General features: G+C 38.0%; 1 protein-coding gene across 1 annotated transcript in view; it reads right to left on the minus strand.

The window, feature by feature from the left end:
- slc2a9l2 (solute carrier family 2 member 9, like 2) overlaps positions 1-18,714 on the minus strand; it is a 116,151-nt gene extending 97,437 nt beyond the window's left edge. The window contains exons 1-5 of the mRNA XM_067255760.1: positions 18,634-18,714; positions 16,373-16,471; positions 14,301-14,461; positions 4,545-4,669; positions 1,770-1,915 (exon numbers count right to left, since the gene is read on the minus strand). Coding sequence (XP_067111861.1) covers positions 1,770-1,915; positions 4,545-4,669; positions 14,301-14,461; positions 16,373-16,471; positions 18,634-18,714 — 612 coding nt within the window. The remainder of the gene's footprint in view (positions 1-1,769; positions 1,916-4,544; positions 4,670-14,300; positions 14,462-16,372; positions 16,472-18,633) is intronic.
- Between the last annotated feature and the right edge of the window lie 6,960 nt (positions 18,715-25,674).

Consider the following 25,674-nt stretch of genomic DNA (forward strand, 5'->3'; position numbering starts at 1 on the left):
TCTGCCAGGAACCTCGGGGTTACCATGGATGACAATCCCTCACAGCCCACATTGCTGCAGTCTCCCGGTTGTGTAGATTCACCCTCTACAACACCCGGAAGATTAGGAGATACCTGTCTGAGCATTCCACCCAGCTGCTAGTCCAAGCACTTGTCCTCTCCAAGTTGGACTACTGCAACTCGCTTCTCCAACCCCAACAACACCATCTCCACCGTCAAACACGCTAAGGGCCAGAAGGAGCAACTTCACCGCATCAAAGGGGTGATGGACAGGGCCATATACCGTCAAATCTTGGGTGAGAACCTCCTTCCCTCAGGCAGGGCATTGAAAATGGGTCAAGGATGGATATTCCAGCATGACAATGACCCAAAACACACAGCCAAGGCAACAAAGGAGTGGCTCAAGAAGAAACACATTAAGGTCCTGGAGTGGCCTAGCCAGTTTCCAGACCTTAATCCCATAGAAAATCTGTGGAGGGAGCTGAAGGTTCGAGTTGCCAAACGTCAGCCTCGAGACCTGAATGACTTGGTGAGGGAGTGGGAGAGGAGGGAGAGGAGTGGGACAAAATCCCTCCTGAAATATGAGCAAACCTGGTGGCCCACTACAACGTCTGACCTCTGTGATTGCCAACAAGGGTTTTTCCAACAAGCACCAAGTCATGTTTTGCAGAGGGGTCAAAGACTTATTTCACTCATTAAAATGCAAATCAAGGTATACCAATTTTGACATGTGTTTTTCTGGATTTTTGGGTTGTTATTCTGTCTCTCACTCTTCAAATAAACCTACCATTAAAATTATAGACTGATCATCTCTTTGTCAGTGGGCAAACGTATAAAATCAGCAGTGGATCCCCAAAAAAATCCCTCAGTGTATATCTATGGGGAGCCCCTATAGATAACCCTGACAGCATGTTGCCATAAGAATACTTGAAAGGTAGAGGAGGGAGAACAGAAAGGATATGATCCCCTCAGGAGTACAAATCACAGCAAAAGTCATTCAGAAATGCAACATAACCATCTTCATTGGCAATTCAGGGAAGGAATCTCAGACACATTGCCACTAGAGTAACCAAGACCTGATTGAGAATTCCAACTGATACCTTATTGAGTAGGACTGGAACAGATGGAACCTTTTAGAGGTACAGTACGTGGGTTGAAAGCATTATAGAGGCTATTACTGAAATGGGAAGAATCACTGCCTCAGGAAGATGTGGATGTGGCTATAGGAGAGGTCTGGTCTTCAAGTGTGGCTGCCCCAGAAGTTCAGTCAGCCAAATTAAAATAATCAGGAGAAAACCAAGCAGGCACCATAAGTATCTGATCCACAGGTTAACCTAGATTTCAGGATTGGTTGCCTATGGCATTTATTGTAACCTACTATATGACACTTTTTGTAGGGGAAGCATCAATCTATGTTCCCTGGCTATGTTCCAGTTCACTTTCAAAGTCATGACAAAGCCAAGCAACTCATTGCGAAAATCAAACTCTACCTCTCACCTCGCCAGCAACACCCCCCAGGAAATATGTGTCAACAAGTATATGTTCACAGTAAACCTGACAAAATATTGAATGCATAATGGGTTCAGGGCGCAAACCTGGTGTGTGTAACCCCAACTGCTAAATTTACAATTTGAATATAGATATCAAAAGTGGCTGGCCAGAAAGGGGTCCTATCAAATGGAAGAGGATCACTACAGTCCTTAATAATGTCAATTTTTTTATTAAGCTAATGAACATTCAAACAGTCAACCCCTTCAATAAAAGCCTTACCTTTCCGAGTAGTTCAGGAAGTCCCAATACCTGTCCTGTGAACACCCCCAAACAGATAAGGATAGCATTGAATTGGCCAATGGAGCCTCTTATGCTTTTGGGGGAAATCTCCCCAAGGTACATGGGTAGGACACTGAGGGCAATACCTATCCAAAACAAAAACAAACAACATAATTGGCACAAAATGTAGGACATCATGCTCAGGGGCGTCTTAATAGCACTTGAGGCCCCTGGGCTATGGACTTTTTTTTTCATTTTTTGAGGCCCCCCACACGCCAATCGCACAATCGCACGAGTTGCTTGTATTGTTATTTACATTCCGTTGCACGGTTTAGGCTGAAATTCAGTTTTTGTGGCAAAAAGTGTCTTGTGTCAACGAAGGTAACTCAGTGCTAGCCTACGTCACAACGTCAGCACACGTTAGCAACGACGCATGGATACAACGTGCATTAATGTTGCACAGCAAGTATCGTATCGTGCCGTGGTGTACTAGCAGCATTATACATTTAAGCAATTCAAGACTTGCATGTACAGTAAGTAACACAAGCTTGTGTGGTGCGTCGCTGTATTCAATGCCACAGCCTAAACTTTATGTCAAAAGAAACGTTAATTTCTGGCGCATTCAAACAATCCCCTCAGTGAAGTTTGGCTATAAACAGCAGCTAGGCTAGCTTGCTTGTAGCACAATTCAGCTTCTCCACGCAGGGCTCTAGACTGAGACCAAAAAGTTGCGTTTGAGGGCATATTTTCAGTTAGCAGATGGTACCGTTTGAATCGCGATTCCATCTGAAAAATACTGCCGGTGACAATGTTGTTAGAATAGCTTGTCTCAAAGGGGGTTCAGCTTGTTTCATATTAAATGGACCCATCTGCAACCGATGCAAGCAAGCACACCCTACAAATTGTACTCTCTCTAGTTTTTGTTACATTTTGTTACATTTTGTTTAGATAAGGGGGAGGGGGGGGGGCCTCCCCTGCCTACGGACGTTTATCATCATTATTATTTTGTATTATTATGAAGAGGCCCCTGATTGGTCGAGGCCCCGGGCTTAAGCCCAGGTAAGCCCGTGCATTAAGGCGCCACTGATCATGCTTCATGGATTTTAAAGGACTAATTTGCTTCAGTTTAGAACATTCAAAGACAATGACAGTATAGGCTGGATAGATATGGGTGGTTTGTTTACTGTAGAGTTTAATAGGAGTTGTTGGGACAGCCGTTATTAGGCTATGAAGATTCGTTATAGAGCTAGGTTGATTTAGAATTAATTAGCAAGAACTCAGTATCCTGACACAAAGCTACACTATACTGGCTTGAAGTTAACAAACTGATTTTGAACCAGTGAATCAGTGAGGTGCAACATGAATACAAATGAGAGCAATCAAGCACGTTGCTGCAAAACTTACAAAAGACTTATACCATTTTCTTTTCTTTTTTATTCATGCATATATGTGATTGATATGATTTCAGGGTAATCTCATAAATTCAACACACTCCCAAAGGCAATGATACAAATGTCCTTAATGTGTGTCATATTAAACACAGAGATGTAAGCTTTTAAATTCACATTTGAGAAGCTTAACGAGAATATATAATATGTTGTCATTATTGGACAACTACCATGTAACTACAAAGCCAGACCTACAGTGCAGTGACAACATTGTAGTTACAAAGGAATGCTTCCTTGCGGTTCAAGTTATTACACAAATAAACCTTATTATTTGAGAGGCTGAGCTTTCCAACACCACTTACCCTTACAACTCTTCCCCATTCTGTGCCTTCTTACACTTTTGTAATTGCCTATACAGTTGAAACTAAATGTATGACATTACTTATTACTATATTTACTTACATAACAATTCACATGTCCCTACACAATTTTTCAATGGGTATTGCTATTCAGTTACATGGTAGTTCATGTAGCCTTAAGAAAAATGTGTTGTCTTCAACTGTATTTGCGGCTACCTCAGCCAGTTGTTTTTGGTTTGTAACATGAGCTCTATATAAAAATGTATGTAATAGCTAAGTGATGTGAAATATCTCCCCACAAATTAAGTACTTATGGAAATGTCTTACTATCAGGGTTGCAATAATGAATGGCTACCAATTTCCCATTTTGACAATTACTGAGGTAATTTGAGGTCAACCATATTGAATTGCTATATATTTTAATTACATTTATATATTTCAGTATTTGCCCAGTAAGATCAACCAAAAATGTGGAAGCCTCTGTCATTTAAGTTATTATTACAGCTATTGAATTTAGCGAATGATCAGTTGAAATGCTCAATAACGTTGACTTAACTTACACAAACGATTGTTAACCCAAGTTGATTACACTATTATTACTAAATTATTCAAATTATTACTGTTACAGGATGCAGTAGTTGACGCATTGCATACTACAAGAAGTATAGCGGCCATGTCCAAAGGAAAATGTGCATTGTACACAAGTTGGATACTTGAGTTTGACTAACATTGTGATTCTACATGGAGGTGCAGGAAACATAAACAATGCTTTTTCTCTGCAGTTTAATTACGACTAAGGAATTTTTGGCACTGATTCATTCCCTTATACAGTATGGAAGGCTTTATGAATCAGCAACTGAGAATATTGAGTCTCTCCCTATTTCTATTATTAGCAGTTCAAGGATCCTTTTTTCTCTTTTTTGGGGTGGGGAAGATTTCCATTAGCTGTGGCATGACAACATTTCTGGAGTCCAGAGCACAAATATAATGGGGAACATGTCTTGAGCCTTGTAGAAAAAGGCACTCACCAGAGTCCACCCCCATTAAAAGACGGCCAATGATGAGCATCTCAAAAGATCCTGCCATTTCCCCCAGGGCCAGCAGCAAAGCTGCTATCACTGCAAAGACATTATTCAGGAGCAAGGTTCCCTTCCTGTAGCAAGAAAGAGGGTGAGACGGAAGAGTGAGGAGAAAGAGAGCAAAAAAAGAATGGGTGGCTGAGAGGGGAGAATGTGTGTGGTTATGAGGATAATCCCTTATTGGTGAAAATAATAGCATAACAGTTTGCTTTAAAAATACCATTAATTTGCATATCATACAGTAGTGGATTCGGACTGCTTATTCAGTATGTATTTATGTGTGTGTGTGTGTGTGTGTGTGTGTGTGTGTGTGTGTGTGTGTGTACTGTATGTACAGTATATACTGTACTGTTTTTTTAAGTAAAACTTTAATCTGTCTGGATAGATATACTGTCAGGTGGCTGAGCGGTTAGGGAATCGGGCTAGTAATCTGAAGGTTGCCAGTTCGATTTCCGGCCGTGCAAAATTACGTTGTGTCCTTGGGCAAGGCACTTCACCCTACTTGCCTCGGGGGAATGTCCCTGTTACTGTAAGTCTCTCTGGATAAGAGCGTCTGCTATATGACTAAATCATAAATGTAAATGTACTGTAATTTGACATGTAACATTGCAAGGACATAACACATAAAATAACAATAACATTTTCTTAATTACTGCTACAAACTAATGATATCTATCTATATGTCAGATGTCAGTTGCATCAAATAGGCCTAATATGTTTGAAAGAACAATGACAGTGGATATAGGATACTGATTAAAATGCCTGCTTGTGAGACAGAGAAACATTGTTGTAGTGTCTCTACATTGGTTACCTTACATTTATTCATACCTAACATTGTTTATCCCAAAACCCATGTTTAATAGGGGCAGTATGGTAGTCTATTTCTGCAGGTCTTGTGAAGAAACTATTATTTTATTTATATACCATAGGCTACTTCAAACAAAACAGCATGGTGGAAATGGAACACCTCACAGGTTGTAAGGTTGTCAGCCTCGAGACCTTAATGACTTGGAGAAGATCTGCAAAGAGGAGTGGGACAAAATCCCTCCTGAGATATGAGCAAACCTGGTGGCCCACTACAACGTCTGACCTCTGTGATTGCCAGCAAGGGTTTTGCCAACAAACACCAAGTCATGTTTTGCAGAGGGGTCAAATACTTATTTCACTCATTAAAATGCAAATCAATGTATACCAATTTTGACATGTGTATTTCTGGATTTTTGGGTTGTTATTCTGTCTCTCACTGTTCAAATAAACCTACCATTAAAATTATAGACTGATCATCTCTTTGTCAGTGGGCAAACGTATAAAATCAGCAGTGGATCAAAAAAAAAATCCCTCATATGGGGAGCCCCTATAGATAACCCTGACAACATGTTGCCATATGAATACTTGAAAGGTAGAGGAGGGAGAGCAGAAAGGAGATTATCCCCTCAGGGGTACAAATCACAGCAGAAGTCATTCGGAAACGCAACATAACCATCTTCATTGGCAATTCAGGGAAGGAATCTCAGCCACATTTCCATTAGAGTAACTAAGACCTGATTGAGAATTCAAACCCTAACCCATCCACCAAAAAACTGCATCATTGTATATTTTTGGAATAATACGTTAGCCACGACATGCACTCTTCATGCCAAGTGCAGCTGGTGTTACGCCAAAAATCACTGCAATTCTTTTTGGTGTTTAGAACTCATTACAATTGTCATTGGTTCCCTATCCAGTTTTTATTATTATTGTGCAAGCTTGTGATCGTTTTCTTCACGCTTCACCAAGTCCATCCGATTCAATTACAACAAAATCAGATGAAAGCAGGAGAACCCTTGAGAACATATAACGTGCCTTTGCTTTTATTGGTTATATAATCGTATTCTTTGTTGCTATAAATGGTTATTTCTTTACAATCAGTCAGACACAGGGCTATTGGTCCATATACACTCTCTGTCTCTTACTTCTGTCTCTCTCACTCTCTCTCTCTCTCTCTCTCTCTCTCTCTCTCTCTCTCTCTCTCTCTCTGACTACAGCCTTTACGCCTGTGATGATCACAACCACTCTTAAGCTCTTTCTTTTATTGTTACTGACAAAGCAATATCAGATTTGAATAGCTGTGGGCAAAACAAGCATTCAAATGTACACGAAAGCATGGTTAGAAGTGAACCCATAGGGTGCAAAATAACATGAGGATTTTACTCAAAAGATGCAATGAAAATGAAGGCATACACTGATTAAGGCATTTATTCCTTTTGGGGGAAGGAAACCAGCATACTGTAACCCTTCTTTAGAAAAAGTCATAATTTAAATTTTTATACAAAATAACCCCCTCCATAGTTTTTCTGCAGAGATTGGGTAAATGTGTCTCCAAACTGTCAAAAAGATACATTCAAATCTATGCATGGTTCTTCTGGAGACAGCACATTTAGAGGCCATGACTGGTTTCTGCTCACTTTGCTCCAAAGGCCAAAGTCATCTATCATCAAAACTAAGTACTTGCTGTCTGATGGCGTACTGCTTGTTGCTTAGACCATGGAATTCTGATACACTTATGTTTTTCATTCAGTTCTCTTTTCTGTCTGCCAGCATCAGCTAAAATGACTTAAGACAAAGCACCTTCAAGAAAAAGACCAACGAAGGCTGAGATAGATTGCTCACATCGTCTGCCATTGCAAAGTGACTGCCAAACTATTTTCACAAAAACTCGGATGTCTGACTATATCAAAAATGTTTTTTAACATTTCCTAAACAAGTCAATAATTATGTGATGGGTAGTAATTAAAAGTGCCCTTACTTGTGCATTGCTTGTTGATTGGGAAATGAAAATAAAAGCCTGGTTCACTGAATTAAAGCTCTGGACCTCTTTAGCTACATCATTAACCTGAAATGGATTTTCACCCGAGAAATGCAACTTTAGGGATTCTGCAGGTGTAAAACACAGAAACAGCGCAATCGCTTTGGGGACTGACACTTTTTGTACACTTTATTTAAAAAACAATTATCTGAGTCTTGTATATGTAAGGGATAATGCTAGACAAAGGTGTTCATTATAATGAATTAACTCTTCATAATGGATACCTCGTAAATGGACACCTCGCCGGGCATTATCTCTTACTTAATGGACACCCTGCAGCCAATTGAGTAGGCTATTCACCCAGACCATGGTATAAAATACTTATTTCTCCTGGCACAAAGGGTTCAAATCAATGTCCTTGACTTAATAATTGTCATAATGATGAAACTTTAACTAAGATGAACTATTGAATGAGTGTCATAATGATACAAAATTCAAGGCACAACAAGGAATTCCAGCTGTGTTTAGAGGTAGTTAGAGATATTAGTTTATTATAATTAACTTTGCCATATACACTAGTTGACAAGCAAGAACTCTATGGGATCCTGATCAAATCCAAGAATATTTGTATTTGATTGGATAAAATATTAGATGAAGCCAAGACATTATTCCAGTCTTTAAAAGGATAATTGACTCCAAACCAAGAATACATCATCAAGTGCAAGTGATTGAGCTGGAAATCCAACAAAGGTGCAATCTCTTTACCGGTATGTCTGTTGTAATAAAGACCCTGTAGTCCTTTTCAATGTGAATACATTCCCTTGAATAACACCTAGGTTTTTATTTCACCAGCAATTAATGGGCTGAATCTAAATCTAGAGAGGCACTGATATGTCAAAGTTAAAAACAAGGGACACAGTACAGTATGTACTTTTTGAAATGGACTTTAAATTCCATATTTTGTCTTGTATACTGTGTGATGCTTGAATATTCAAAATCCAAACCTATAGATTAGTTTATTTTAGGCTGCATTCACATCTATTTCACAAGAAGCCAAGATGAAAGCTCGTCATGCTATTAATCAATTTTCAACAAACAACAATAAAAACATCTTGCCAATTTTATGGATTGACTTACAATATTTAATGCTTACACATACTATACATATCTATTCACCTACTTAATAATTCTTCCAATTATTTAATCATATTGCCAGAATAGCTGTTTTAGAAGATACTATGCCAGGTGCCCCTGTGACTTGCCTCACATGTACTGTAAGAATGATAAGGTATATTTATGTAAGAATGATGAATACATAGTTTTTCTCAGATTAGATTCTGAAGAACCCTCTTCAAATTGAGTCCAATCCCAAACCAAAGGGCCATCTCAACCTTGACCTTGACCATTATAGATGTTTTCTTTTACTTTATTAAATGAACAAAGCCCAAGAAAATTGAGAAGCCCATGCACCGACAAGTTGACCTTTCGATCATTAGTAGAACATTGGATTCTTTGAAATGTACATGTACTACTGAGAAATGGAGTGAAAATTTAGGAGGCAGGTCAAGCTTGAAAGTGCAAAAGCAACACAGAGAACAAAATGAGCACAAAACCTGGCACTCTAATTACAAAACTCGCTGAAATTATATCCTGGAGAGTTAAATAAGTCCCCCACCACCACGTTCCAATGTTACCTGGTATGAGGAACATGCACCAACTAAATAACATGCATTTGGCATACAATTTTCTCTAATATCGCCAAGAATCTCTGTTTGTTTGGGTATTATGATTCTGAAATTACAAGACGATTTTGAAACATTGCATAGCACAAAGGAAAAAATACAAACGTTAATGTTAACATAGAAAATACCCCTTAGGAAGAAATCCCTTAGAAAGAACTGTACATGCAAGTGCTGTATGGTGAATTAGGCCTAAAATTATGACAACTGGTTCAACCACTGTGCATGTAATGACTTATGTTATGAACTAAATGTCTAGATGTTTGTGGTGGCAAGACAATTTTACAGAGAACCAATTGAATACATTTTGATCAACATAATATGAGCAATTGATAATGTAGGAAACAGCAGACAAATTAAGGCTACATAATCAGTTGCATGAATGCATGCGCAATTTGTTTAAAATAATGAGAAATGTATTTTATGATGTGCATAAGTGACTAAAATAGATGATGTGGAGGTCTATTTATAATTCCAAAATATTTTGTGTGTGTGTGTGTGCCACCAATTTTATCATGGTCACTGTGCACTATATATAGTTCAAGTAATCTGTATTTGTGTTTCACTGACATCTTAATCATTGACTGCATCACGAGCACTGTGCACTACTAACTAATAATCCTTAACTTTTGGGTAATTTGCTGATATTATCAGGGTTACTATTTGTACATGGTTTTGGAATTCTACCTATTCTGGTCTCATATATAAATTACTTTTAATTAATTGCTTTTGCTAACAATCAGTCTGTTTATTTGAGGTCTTACAGTAAACCCAAAATAATGAAATGTAAATTTAGTTATTTGGGAAGTTCATTTTGTCATGGCTCTCATTTGAATATTTTGTTATGGCTCTCAGGGCCTCATTTACTATGAGGATTGCAATTACAATAGCGGGTAAAGACATAAAACCGTATTTACAAAGGCAGCGCACTTGAGTAAAAAAGCAGATTACCGCTGCTAGGAGGGTATCCAGCTTATTCCTAGCTCCCATGATCCATTTCCTGAATTATGGGAAAGTGGGCGTGTGCCGCAAAGAGATGGGAGGAGAGGTGTATTTCTTCCTTGTAACATGTTAATGTTAGCTGTAACTTCGTGAACCAATATTTCTATCTCCTGTTCGCTGAACCTTCTTTTTCTTTTCCTCGAATCACCCATGGTGGCAGTAACATGCAGGCGATTTCTACGGTGGCCCTGAAGTGCAAACCACACCCCCTAATATGAGTACATCCCCCAAATGAAAACACTCCCCCCAAATATGAGTCAACTCCCCCCAAATAGGATGACTTGCTCACCTCTCCCCAATACAAAGACACGCTCTCCCAAATGGTAAACGATATTACATTAACTCAAAAACACATTACATTAACTAAAAACGGAAAGGGTTGGTACTACACTTCGTCGCTGATTGGATGCAGTAGGCTAACTAACAAGAAATAAGAAATTGATCGACAGAAGTACAAAATGCAATAGCCTGACAGAGTTACGTGCACCAGGACATTTGTTTGGCTATCGAAGAATGTAGCAAATAGTGGGCTACTTATGCAAAAGTATAAATTGCGTGTTAAACGTAAAAATTGATAGCCAAACAACCATCCTGGTCCACGTAACTCTGTCATTATCATGAAGTTGATCGTTTTGGTTGGAAGAAAAGAAGAAACATGTTAACAATTCAGAGTCATGACTTGCACTACTCTTTATTTTAATCAGGGACATTCCTATGAAATAATCTTAGATATGCTGTTAACGTTTCACAACATAAAAATAAGTAGGCCTATGCGCACGCTAAAAACGCAGTTGAAGGAAGCAGGACTTTTCAGAAGAAAAAACTAATAGTCCACGACAGAAGTACGAAATGCCATAATGGTTGTTTGGCTATCGATTTTTACGTTTAACACGCAATTTATACTTTTGCATAAGAAGTGTACCATTTGCTACATTCTTCGATAGCCAAACAAATGTCCTGGTGCACGTAACTCGGTCAGGCTATTGCATTTTGTACTTCTGTCGATCAATTTCTTATTTCTTGTTAGTTAGCCTACTGCATCCAATCAGCGACGAAGTGTAGTACCAACCCTTTCCGTTTTGAGTTAACGTAATGTGTTTTTGAGTTAATGTAATGTCGTTTCTGTCGATGTCGATCTACGTTCCTACCCTCACCTATGGTCACGAACTGTGGGTAGTGACCGAAAGAATGAGATCGCGAATACAAGCGGCCAAAAGGAGTTTTCTCCGCAGGGTGTCCGGGCTCTCCCTTAGAGATAGGGTGAGAAGCTCGGTCATCCGGGAGGGGCTCAGAGTAGAACCGCTGCTCGTCCGCGTCGAGAGGGGCCAGTTGAGGTGGCTCAGGCATCTGATAAGGATGCCTCCTGGAAGCCTCCCTGGTGAGGTGTTCTGGGCACGTCCCACTGGGAAGAGCATAAATTTGTGTGTAGTTCATGGTGAGGTGCTCTGGCACCCACCATTGCTGTTTCCCTAGCAATCATAAAATAATATTACTTAAACAACTGAGTTTGTTGCTCTTTCTTATAATGTCCCATAGTCATCTTTTCATCTGAAATGTTAATGCTGGATCCCATGACCTGAAAATGGGCCATAGCCTTCTAGTCTCTGTTGTTTGGGATGAAGCCAAGAAGCATTTTGAAAAGGCTTAGCTTAGCTGAGATTTAGGACAACATATTTCTGTTGATTGGGGACTTGTGTACACCTTCCATTGTTAATTGTTTATTTACAATAACCCTGTGAATGTAATATTCTTATAGATCAAAGTCCTTTCAACACCATAGTGTCAACCCAACTGTGCCAAGGCAGACAGAATCGCATAGATCAGACCAAGACCAATCCCCAACTCTGCTGGCAGGCTACAGATTTCAGTCTGGAAAATCAATAGCAAATCAACCCATAACAGTATATGTACTGAACTGTGGCCAGTATTCTAAATTGTATCATACAAATATACTGTCAGTTAAGAACACTAGACAATGAAACCTGGACCTGGCCATAGGTAATTATAAATTAGAATGGACTTAAAGAACTTTACTCTAGAGTAACATTGATTCAAACTATATAATTAATTTAGATTATAGAAAGATCTCTGGCCTATGTTTGGAGAGCAGTAAAAGTCTCCTTTGATTTCTGAAAATATAATCTGCCCTACCAGTTGGATGTGAACTTGTTTTTGTAATTGTTAAATAATGCATCAAGCATTTTTTTTATCAAGCATTTCTGTAGTATGTTTACTCTTTTTTCAAGTAGCCATGAATTATTACAGTTAATGTTTAAGGTATTTAAAATACATAATGCTATTACATGTATTACTTCCCACAGCTTATTTTCACACACTCCACTGTCGCCATGCTTTATTTACATTCATTCTGTTCAAAGATAGCACTTTGCATTCCTCACAAAATGTTCTGTCATTACCACATTAGCACATTCGCAAAGTGAGTTTAGGCCATGCTGAAAGTAAATCAACCCAATTTGAAACATACAACAAATTAGTGTTTGTGGATCATATCCATAAGGCTATTATGGACAATTTCTCTTGGGGCAAAGACAAATCCCCTTATTTACACAATGAGACAGCCTCACCATTCTTCACTGCGATTCTTTAATCTCAGAGATACAGGATTTTTTGGATTGCGTTGTGGCCATTCTGGCTATGCTTTTATGCAATCATAAAAACATTCTTACTGATAGAAATGTGAGATAAATGACGCTAAGGGACTTTAACACCTTGACTTTCATTACAGCAAGTGGTTGTCTAGCCATTCTCTCTCTCTTGCTCAGTCACCTAGCTCCCTAAGGATTTACGGTAAACAAGGAATGATTGCTTGCTGGTGTCAACATGCCACTAGGGTTTACATTATCACCCTCTATCCCAGTTCAGAAATCAAGAGTTGCAACTGGGGAAATCTAACTCTGCTGAATCATTATGGGCTTTGACGAGAGAAACAACCTCTCATGTCTACGCTAAGGATATGGCAAAGTCATACGGAGCCTGCTGCTAGCATTGTATTCTCAATATTCAGCTTGAAAACAAGAGTTGATGATGACGGACAGTTGAAACTATCTAATCATCAGCATGAATAAACTGAAAATCTAGCTTAAATGAAAAGGAATCTGTCTGGTTCTGAGATTCATTTGGGCATTTTTAATGCTATGAAATCTGCTGGATTGTTTGAACTTAAGAAAGCACATATACAAAGGTTGCACACAAATTCCTAGAGCAGTATACCAATGTTAAATCTGTTGGGTGTACAGACAATGACCCTCTGTTGCAGATAATTTTGTTCTACAATCCTGAGAGTATATTACGGGGACAATGAAAGTACATTAAATGTCCTAAGACAATAGACAGAGCACGACTTAGGAAGCTACTTACTTTGTGTTATAATTTCATATCTGTGCCATGATAATTACTGACCCAGTAGACTATAATGAATATTAAAGCTCCCAGCCATTTTTCATGGTGTGTAGGTTACACTAAACAGCACCTGAATACAGTAGCTTACATTAAATAAAGCCAGAGCTGTGCTGGAGCTGAAAGTCTTCCCTGTTTACACATTTGAATGTGTCTGTAAGACATGTAAGTCCTGTCCAAAACCCAACACCCACCAGTCTCTCTAATGACAGATTAGAAGGGAACTAGGGACCTTGTCATGAAGCCAAACATCTCACTTAATGGACTGTTCATGTCAAAATTGTTTCACAAGATTCCCCCTCAAAATGAAATGAAACACAAAATGTATGAAAAATAGCTGACGGCCAAAGGGCAGTAGTATCTGTTAACAAGAGGGCTCACAACATGGTACACACTTTGATTTCGTACAACCCTTTTCTGTTCAGTTTGGTTCATCTTGCCACACTTGCCACAAATGTTCTGGCTATGCCAATAATTCATGTTTGCTAAATGATGTTTGATAATTGATGTTTGTTTTCTGTTACGAAAAACACTCTGACAAAGCCTTAAATAAAAAGACATTCAAACGTCCACCAGTGCCCTAACTCTTATGAATATTCTTTTGCATAAATTAGAACATGTGACTATGGGGTATAGACAAAGGGGAGAACAAAAATAAAACAATCTGCATTGGGGACCTAATCTCTCAAGGGTCATGTGTCTTTGTTTGATTTAACCCCAAAATGCACTTTTCGTTATATATTACATTAACGTCCAACCTACCTTCCGATTACTTTAATGAGAAGGGAGACAGCAAGTGTTCCAATCAGGCCTCCGATGGCAAATATAGAAACTGTGATGGACCACAGCAATTTCACTGTTTCCTCTCCGATTGGTTCTCCATATCGCTCAATCCAGGTCTTATTGTAGAAGTCCTGTATATACTGTGCATATGAGAGGGAGAGGGGGAAAGTGACTTAGCAAAGCAATTTATAATTCACAACTGATGGATAAATTATGAAAGCCTTTTTTGTTATTGGCACAGACCTTTGCATAACCTTTGAGTGCCACATGTTTCAAATAGGTGGACAGATAACAAGATCTCTAGTTGTCACGCAATTGTTCACAGATTGTAGCAGTTCTTTTTCAAGACAGTTATGTATGCTCTTTGGTAGGTTAGAATCGTCAGGATAAACCAGACCCAAAGACAGATGACTAGTGTGACCGGTAGTTTATTGGACGAGGTACAGGCACGAAGATGAGGAGAACGCTGGAGAGAAACGTTGGAGACAGAATAACTAAGCTTACGCTGCTAATCATTTTAAGTCGAGCAGGTAAGGAGTCCTTTACCATGTTCAAGGATAGACATTGAGTAACAGAGGTGTGTGCTGAAGTACTGGTGGAGCTTGCTGATGAGGAACAGGTGATGGTGATTAGTACTCTGGAGAGGGTGAGTGCTGTAGTGGAATGACCTGGTGGGAGCGTGACAAGAATAGTTCATTGTCACATGTGAGAAATGACAATGAACCATATTACAGATGTGCCAAAGAGGAATTTTAAATATTGCCTTATTAAATCTTGTCTGAATAGGAATACCCTTTTTAAATTTAGACTTTACGACTGAGGGGAACAAATAAAAAATAAATTACACTACTGCAACATCTCACCTGCAGGGTAGCAATAAACCGCATTTCCTCCAGCTTCAGTTTATTTTACTTGAACTTTTCCTTCCAAACGCCATCCACCAATAAATGTTTCTTATAAATGTAAAGACCAAAACTATCAACGACTTCTCTACAGTGAACAGTGTACTGTGCTTGGCCACCTTCTTTCTTGTTGTCTGTGTGCTTGCTCATAGATGTCTAAATGAAATTATTATATTGAAATTATGTCTAGCATGTGAACGTTGAATGTTCTACAATTTAAGTTTGAATGTGTGTGTGTCAATGTGGGAAATAGATTGACGGGGAAAAACTATGGACGAGATAGGCCATGTCTCTGGACACCAAATTAACCAACTAATGGGGAGTTTAATTTCCCTTTCAAGAAATATAGTGGAATGTCTAATTCCATGGCAGTCATTCTGCCTGGTCCCTAAAGCCAAGAACCACCCAAGAATGACTGCTGAGTAGTGTACCCACTGAGACTGTAAGCGTCTACATTCTGTTGAGGGTTTTGCAAAATACAGATGATAGACTGAATTTGATATTTTACCATTGAGTAGCCACAACTCATTCTTGCTAGCAATACAAAAATGTATCAGAGTCTCTGTATTGTGCATTCCATACACATGTTGCAAACTCAAAATGGGTCCTCTATAATGTTGTTCATAATCCCTATCATTGAGCTGCTTGATGGGCTCTGTGAAAAAAGATTGACAGAGGTTTGGGTGATTAAGTAAAGGCTATGACACTTGCTACAAACCAATCTAATCTCATCAAATTCCCAAATGGGCCGGTTAGAATTGAGTGGATGTTTGGTTATTTTGGTGATTTTCCTTCTTTCTCAATAATCTATTCATGAGGTTTAATTGCAGCCATTTTGGTTTGTTAACAGGGAGTTCAGGAGATACATGTGATTAAAATGTGATGTTTTCCAATCAAGCAGCAATCATAATTCTAAGCACTAAAGAGGCATTTGGCATGCTTCAATGATCTTGTGTTCTGAGCCTTTGAAGATGTTGTTAGATATCATAGGCATATTGTTTCAATTTTTCAGAATCAACTAATAATCCCATATTATTAGTTGGTGCAATATATCATGACGTGTGAACAAGGCCTTGGATGAGAACATAAATGACAAGCCCCAACCCTCCAACGGGGCTATCAACAAAAGTATCCAATAGTTAGACTCACCAATGCTGGAGCGTTGACGACTGAAAGGTTATAACCATAGAGATAAGATGACCCCAGAGCACTGAAGAAGGCTGCACTCACCAGGCAGGCTGTGATTTTCTGCAGGGTAATACACATACTGTATGAGGTCATTTTAATATGCAATAAAAAAATCTACATACAAACACATATACTGCATACTGCTTACAAAACAGTTAGGGATCTTTATAACTGTATTTTTAGTTCAATCAAGGTGACATTTCAAACTAGGGTAGTAAAGACATTCCACGTGGGCCTTAAAATATACAGTTGTGTCCAAATGTATTGGCAGTGACATACATTTTGTCCATAGAACTGCCCCTCAACCAACCTACCCCCCAAGGAGTGATCAGATGGTTTTTAAATAAAAGCTTCATTGGCCAACAAAATTCATCACAAAAACCCACATTTCACAGTTGTTGGGCCCTGGCATAAAATGACTGCTAACATAATTTCACTAAGTAATATCATCAGCATATGGGAAAGTTTGAACTTGTTCCAGTCAGCTGAAATCAGTCTATCATTCGGATTGGATTTTATAAAGAGCAGATTGATTGCTGTAAAAGAGGGGAGTATTTCCATATATCAAACCTTTTCACCGTTAAAAGGTTTTAAAACCTATGAAATGTGTGTCATTGTTTTCCAGTATTCCATAGAAACGTGACAAAATTATCCACAAATCCTGAACCAGAAAACTTTGCAAAACACAAAATTTGTCATTGCCAAAAATGATGGCAACGACTGAAGGCTACTTCATATGTCCTTGACTTTCAGGACATACCGTAAAGAAGGAAGCAGCCTACAGCCTTGACAAAAAATTGAATGAGTGAATGCCAACAGATTGGTAACAAGTTCCTTGTTTGAAATGGCAGGAATAGGGACTCCAAGCACGCCTACTATGTGCGAGGATTGAAAAAAGATGGATTGCTGCAAACTCAAGGTTTCTCTTAGTGATTGCATATATGTGTAAGATTCCAATACATGCATTTACAGTACATACAAATGGCTTGAAGAATCCCAAATACCACTGATGTATACTGTAGGTTCCAGTCATATTATCTAGTACCCTTTATCACTTTGTCATCCTGACACAGCTTTGTGTGGTATTCTAAACTACTTTGGAATTAAATTACCTGTCTTATGTGTTGTTTGGTTTTGCACGTGTGTATATGTTTTTTTGTTGTTGTATTAATTACCCCCTTCCTCCCCCCACATACTTCTACCTTACTTTTAACCAACAAACCAATTTTGTGAAGATGTATTCCCCTTATTACCATGCAAGAAGGAAATACTGTATCTTTTTAAACATTCAGTATGAACTGATAACAATATATGTGTCAAGCCCTTGGTTTAAATGGTTCATCTAAGGTCAAGTTAATTTTTAGATTTAACAGTGATAGAGGGTTACATATGTTAGTGATTTGTGGAAAATGCAACCTGGGGCTATAATTCCAATAATAGTGTTAAAAGATAACTTGTCATTGCACAGAAATAGCATTCATTAAATACTGAAAGAGGAAATACATTAAATATTAATTGACTTCCTCTATGACCATAATGTGACATTAATTATAAGGCAAGAATAAGGTAATGTCATACTGTATATTTGTATCAATGTTGGATGAAGAGAAGAAATTACAGGTATGTTAAGCAACAGTTGGCTTTTACTTTCAGAGTTATATCATAGTCTGTACAGAAAACCTAAATAAGGTATTTCAGGATGAAGTGCAACAGGTCTGTTAACATAGTTGTCAGTTAAAAGCTATCTAAGTACTTGTCAGAAACTATAATAGGATATGATTGATCTGTGTACAAACACATGGATTTGAGTGTGAAAAATTACATCCTTAGTGAATTTGTGTTAACACAATTACAAATGGAACAGATTCAACACATCTTAAATTGCTTAGTTAAAACAAGTGGTATTGCACAAAACCACATTCTGAGTTGTTTTTATTAGCATGTCCTGAATTGCATAATTAACCATAAGACACTGTACATAAAGTAAATAATGCAATAATAATCACATCTGATTATCAGCATGGGTCAGGGTCAAGGGGCATAATAGTCTGTAAAGAGGTTACTAGCATTCCTAGACACAGCTTTGTCCCATATTTGTTATCTCAACCACCTGCTTTTTACACATGAATGATTGACAAATGTATCAGTTGAGATGGCGACGGGGGTGAGGAAAAAACAACTATTGTGCTTATCCAGCAATTCGACTAAAATTACATACTCACTTCTTTGGGTTGGCCTTTGGAATTGTCTGTCTTGCTGTTGTTGTTTGTTTCGACATGTTGACTTTGACCGTTTTTCTCCATGTCTAGTTTTCAGGGCACTGGAATGAGAGTGATGTCAAGTTACTCACTTATTTCACTCTGGTGAGACATGGTGACAGGAAATGTGATTAAGGAAGTGGTTCATTTTGGGAAATAAATGTGTTTCTCAACGTAAAGAGGAAATTTGCTACCAAGCAAAAATTCTAGTAAAATATATAATATACAGTACACAGTATATTTTTCACAATGGTGCACTCTAACATTCAATATGTAATATATGCCCAGAGTGGAATAGAAAGAGTATAAGCCTAACCATGACACTCTTTAATAAAGCATATTTGTGTAAAAAAGTTATATTTGGATAATCTCCAGATATAATTTTATCAAGTCGGATCTTAGATGGCTAGGTGAGGCTACAATGCTAACATATTTCAATATCAGATGAAGATATGGCTCTCTAATTGAGGGTTAGACAGCATAAGCTATATTTAGTCTGCCACCTAGTGGTTAATTGTAAAGTGCAACAACCAGAGGTCAAGAGGGGTAAAGAATTACCATAGTAATGCTCTAATGCTTAGCATTTGCTGAGAAAAAAAATGCCACTGATGCAACAAAAAATGCAAACTAACTCAAGGATCACTGGCACACCCCCATACTTTGCCACTGGCTACCCAGGGACTGTGTGAACAATTATCATTGATAAACATATTCACATAAACATGTATCATTGATAAACACACAGAGTTTTTCAAATAACTGCGTGTTTCATCAATGACATGAATACGTGAATCTAGACAGCACATGGATAAGTACAGCTGTACTCCCTTTGTTGGTTGGTCGTGGCATGCACATAAGTTGATGCAGTTATGGCAACCTTGCAATGGTACGGACAATCTTCATGGGCTTATCTGCAGTACCATTCTGAACAATCTTTGCTTCATCATGAGTGTTAACAATTATATAAATACCCTTAATGCCCTAAAGTAAAAATGTTCTTGCCTTAGAAAATAGCATGTTCAATAATCCCAGAATTAGGATTTCAGTTTGACACTGCCCTATGGTTAGCAATATATCTTGTCAGTTGAGGATTTGTAATTATAACTTGTGTGGGTTAGGATTACTTCACCAAAAAGTAGTAATTCAAAAAAGGTTGCACCTTGGTCAAAGTCTGGTAAGTTACATACTTTCCCCCACAATACACTTCTGCCAACAAATGTGATAGCTATGCAAATAACAGAGGGAATGAACTGTGGAGTAATGACAGTAGTAACTTGAACCTTGATCTGAGGCAAGCACTTTTACACATGTAGCACTACCTCCAACCATGTTTTACAGATGGATAACGGCCATTTATTTATTTATTTATTTCAACAGGCAAATCCTCTTTCCTCCGCCTGGTTTAGGTTCATTTTCATCTCCTCTGTTCCTACTACTGTTCCAGAACTTTCCAGGCTCGTATGGGTACTTTTCATGCACAGTTAACTAGGCTTTGTTTGTGATTTGAATTGTGCAGTACCATCTAATTTTGTTATGCCCCACATTGTTGGGGAAGGTGTTTGATAGATTTTACCACCTTCAATTGCATTGACAGAGCTTCAGTTACTGTCTATAGCTAAATATAAAGATACAAATGAAAGACAGATGGTGCCAAAAATAAATACTTGGCCCCTACAGTGCACTCCATTTTAACCAATAAGGTGGAATGGGTTGCTCCATTCTCAGAGAACCCTGAAGATGATACAAGATTCCCCCTCAGAAGGAAATGAAACACAGACTTAAAACATTTATGAAAAACAGCTGACGTCCAAAGGGCAGTAGTATCTGTTAACAAGAGGGCTCACAACATGGTACACACTTTGGTTTAGTACAACCCTTTTCTGTTCAGTTTGGTTCATCTTGCCACACTTGCAACACATATTCTGGCTACGCCAATAATTCATGTTTGCTAAATGATGTTTGATAATTGATGTTTGTTTTCTGTTATGAGAAACACTTTGCACAAAGCCTTAAATAAAAAGACATTCAAACGTACAACCGGGGCCCTAACTATTGGTGATTCATCTTCTGTGGCGTAGTAGTATGTAGAACAGTATAAACAAATTTCAGCTTTCACATGGGGTGCCTCGCGTCAATGACTTCTACTAACAAGTGTTTAAACTTTTTGTACATGACTTGTGAACTGATATAAATAGGTAAATCATTACCAAAGCTTTGTAAACACTGAAGGTGAGGTCATTACAATTACAAAAAATATATAAAAGGGAATGGAATTAATAAGGCTCCTTGCAACCTAATGAAAGCATGATAGTTATCCAGGTGGTACTCATTTATGTCCAATCAATTTCCAGCCTTGGTGCAATGGCAGCACATAAGTCACTTTTTATCTATGATAGTCAATATATTTATAGTCAAGTATATTATTTGTAAGTGTGCTCAACTGGATGCAGCAATCAATGAAACATAAATATCCATTCACACTGATTTTTGTAGTCAATGAACAACAGTGCATCATACACTCGAGTCTGCAAACTGACTGACACAGAAACCTTTTTCAGTATAGTTCCTAGAGGAGTTTGGTCAAGGGTCTTTTAGAATTACATCAAATCAATCGACAATATTGCTGAATTATAACTAATTGTAACTAACTGTAATTCGAACTCTGTGTACAGCATATATGTACACAGAGTTCGAATTACAGGAAGGTTTAGGGGGGGGGGGGGGGGTCTGACCCCCCTAATTAATACTTGGACCCCCTCTCCAAAAAAGAGGTAAGAACAACAGGTCTTGGTGGTCATTAAAAAAAAGATTGTTACCTGTAATGTTGATAGTGTCTTTTGTTCTGGTACATCACTGTGTGGGTCTGTGTTTGAGCGGAAATTATGGTCGGCTGTTGTGTGTGTGGGTCTGACTTGCTGCAAGTTTTGCTTTACGATACTTTGTTGGTGACCACTTAGTTTATTTATTATCATCAACAGACTGCAGACTCGGACCCCCCCCAAAAGAGGTAAAAACCATAGGTCGGGGGGGTCGATGCATTTATATAACGTTCTTGGCAGGGAATATCACACATTATTACATTGTCTGCCATAGTCAAAATTCACTCAATAAACACAGCGCGAGTGACCAGTGCCCAATAAAACTCAAGAAACACCGTGCGCGAGTGACCAGGCAGTGTACAATACAGAAGAGTGACTTGACCCCCACGAGTTGACCCCCCCGATTGTCATTGTATAATTCGCACACTGAGTACATGTTCGTTTTTTATTATAGTAAATGAGGACTAAACCTTTATTGAACTGAATAAGTAAAAACAGTGCAAGAAAAGTTTGAACAGTAATGGTATAACTTTTCTCTCAGTACAAGTCTAAAAGACAAAATGCATAGTTTTGTGTTGATTGATAATTAAATACTGTATTTGAAAGGTCAACTAAAAAAACAGAACTGTGTCCCTCTAAGACAAATGTTAACCTGTTAGGAGTATTTGTACACCAACATTTAACAATGCATCTGATAATGTAAATGTGTATTTTAGATGTTTTACTAATAATTCAAATATCTTATAACCGATTGATCAAATAAGTATGTCAGCCTTTTCAGTGCTCACTATTACTACGCAACACAAGTGTTGCATCAGAAGTGAACCTGCCATTTCTACGTAGTAACCTGAATGTACTTTTTACAAAGAACTTCACGTAGGTAGAAATATTGGTGATCTGGAAAAGACGTGTGCCATCTTGGATTAGGCTACTTAAATTAATTTCATGAAATATCAGTTTAGATGAATATCTTTCCATATTAGCATACATTTTTTAAAGAAGTTTGTATAAAAGGTGTCAACTGAACATGAAATGTTCTTTTTGGGAAACCTCACACCTCCGCAACTTTTTTGTGTTATTTTATTTTATAGCTGTCATGTAGTCAAATCATGCACATCATCTTACTTTCCAGTATAGACTTATAAACCAGAATCCCTTTTGTTTAAAACTTTAATTTAACTGCCACATTTACATATTGAAGATCAACTCATACTAAATCATTATTAAGAGGAAAAGTGTATATATAATCAAACAACGCTGCACCACAATGCATCACAAATGCCTTAAAATGTGTCCCTTGCCGGTATTTGTACCACATTTACTAACGTGTTGACTCACCCCCAGTCAGTCCAGTGAGCTAGCAGTAAGGAAAAACTTCAAACTGACCTATATCCATTCAGGAAACATAAGAGTGCTGTGTCAATAAAAACTCCCCCTGTCAAATGATTAACATAAGAAAATGACAATGTGCAAACACGTGTGCGTGCACACACACACACACAAAGAAAACACACTTACTGACACAAACAGATGGCTTCTCTCGCATCTGTCGGACCTTCTGCCAATGCTTCTGTCCATAAATGAATTAGAATCTGCAAACCAAAAGACAGAGGAACAGAGGTGAGGTAACCTGTAGCAGATACATCAGAGATCAAATATTCAAGTAACATCATGAATCACAGACAACCACAACTTGTGGGACTCCATTGAACAAGGGAGTTGGTATTAGTCTTTAACACAAGACATAGTATTTATTTATTATAGCATTTTTTTAGTTTAAGTATCCTTTGACACATGTAGAATAGCTAGTTTGATGCATTTTAGAAGGCAACTATACTCTTTATGGTAGGTTAACCTTGCAATGGGAGACCCTTGAAAATAGCTAAAGTAGGTTGGTCGGTCAGTTGGATCAGTTATTTGAGATATTTAGCAGGTCTGGGAACCAAAAGAATCTGCAAGCTCATGTTTTATTTACTCTGGCAGATAATGCGGACCACCTTCTCATTCAAACAGATTTCCATGCGACCTGGATAGAACCGGGCCAATCACAATCGTCAATAAAATATGAGCAGGTTTGATATGATGAGGATATGATGATGTGATGAGGAGCGAGACAACCAAGATGACATTTTGTTGCTCTGATGATTATATTTATGATGTATCCATCCAATTCTATCCAATTGCATCACAATGCATTTTAGTGTGCGCCCCTTGACAACACCCCATGGAAATCAAACATTTACGGAGATGTTCCAGACTAATATGCAACTGCTAGCTTAATGAATTTTGGTGGCAACTGGTGTTTTCTACAGTTGGTAATTATGGACAATGGATTAGACATGGAGAGAAATATACATAAAACGTGCTGATTTTACTATCATGGTGCCAATGTCTTTTTCGTTTCATTTTCATTAGGTGGAGGTTTCTTTACAATGGATTCATCAAAAAATTTACTTTTGTATCTCTTTAACCATATACACAAATGGCATATGTTTCAGTAGACTTCAGTAAGAAGTTTTCCCGAATGGGCACACATCAGTGAGTGGAAAAGGCCACGTCAATAAAACCATGTTTTTAAAGAAAGCAAAACCTCTAAGGGAGCTACTGACTTCCAGTAAACTCAAAGAAAAGGAAGAACAAAGGAGCTGATATCTACGATACGGAAGTCTCCTGAAAACATTTCGGTTTACTGCTGGTTCAGCAATTGTGAAGGTGATGGATTGATTTATCCCTGCCAGATCCTCTCCAGGACGAGAGCTCTCCATCACTATCGACAGCATCTCTGTGGCAGCATCTCTGTGGCAGCCTCTCCTGTCTTGATTACTGTAATTCCCTTCTGGCTGGCCTACTGGCATGTTCCATGCATTCTCTGCACATGGTCCAGAATGCAGCTGCCCTTCCAACATGTATGCTCCCAAAGTACTCACACACAACTCCCCTGCTGTGATCAGTCCACTGGGCTGCCAGTCGCCGCAAGGATCAGACACAAATTCTTGCATTTGCCTTTACTGCGGCACACAGGACAATCCCCCTCATGCCTCTGATGTCTGTGTATGTGACTCGGGTGCTTAATCTCCAACATCAGGTCTTCTCATGACCTGATAATATATAGATAGATGTTCCTACTCAAAGAAAGAAGGGTCCTCGCATTCCCATTATGTATGGCAAGCCGTTTTAAAATTCATTTCTATAAATGTACTAGCCACTATTTTGAATTTACTAGTACTTATTCTTTAGTTACTAGTAACTATTCCAATACTTACTAGTATCTATTCCAGTTTTACTAGTAACTTTTCATTAGATACTAGTAACTATTCTTTAGTTACTAGTAACTAATCCAAAGTTACTAGTATCTATTCCAGTTTTACTTGTAACTATTTATTAGATACTAGTAACTATTCTTTAGTTACTAGTAACTATTACAATTGTTACTAGTAACATTATTATTCTTACTAGTAACAATTGCATTTTTACTCGTCATTGCCTATGACGAGTAAAAATGACTACTTGATAGTAAAAATTAAAATTTTACTAGTAAAACGGGAATAGATACTAGTAAGAATTGGATTAGTTACTAGTAACAAAAAAATTGGTACTAGTATCTAATGAAAAGTTACTAGTAAAACGGGAATAGATACTAGTAACTATTGGATTAGTTACTAGTAACTAAAGAATAGGTACTAGTATTTAATGAAAAGTTACTAGTAAAACGGGAATAAATACTAGTAACTATTGGATTAGTTACTAGTAAAACGGGAATAGATACTAGTAACTATTGGATTAGTTACTAGTAAGTAAAGAATAGGTACTATCTAATGAAAAGTTACTAGTAAAACGGGAATAGATACTAGTAAGAATTGGATTAGTTACTAGTAACTAAAAAATAGGTACTAGTAACTAATGAAAAGTTACTAGTAAAACTGGAATAGATACTAGTAACTATTGGATTAGTTACTAGTAACTAAAGAATAAGTACTAGTAACCTCAAAATAGTGACTAGTACGTTTGTAGAAATAAATGTTAAAACGGCTTGCCACAATTATGTGGTGCTTCTACTTCCGTGCCCCACAGTGGTGAATGACGACTAACTTCTCTTTTGCCTGGCCACCTAAGACACCTAAAAGCAACACTTACCGGTACTATAGCAGCTCATTACTCTTACCGATACCTTGAAATACATCCCTTC

This window comes from Osmerus mordax, chromosome 1 (assembly GCF_038355195.1).
Source record: "Osmerus mordax isolate fOsmMor3 chromosome 1, fOsmMor3.pri, whole genome shotgun sequence".
In the NCBI taxonomy this organism is placed as follows: domain Eukaryota; kingdom Metazoa; phylum Chordata; class Actinopteri; order Osmeriformes; family Osmeridae; genus Osmerus; species Osmerus mordax.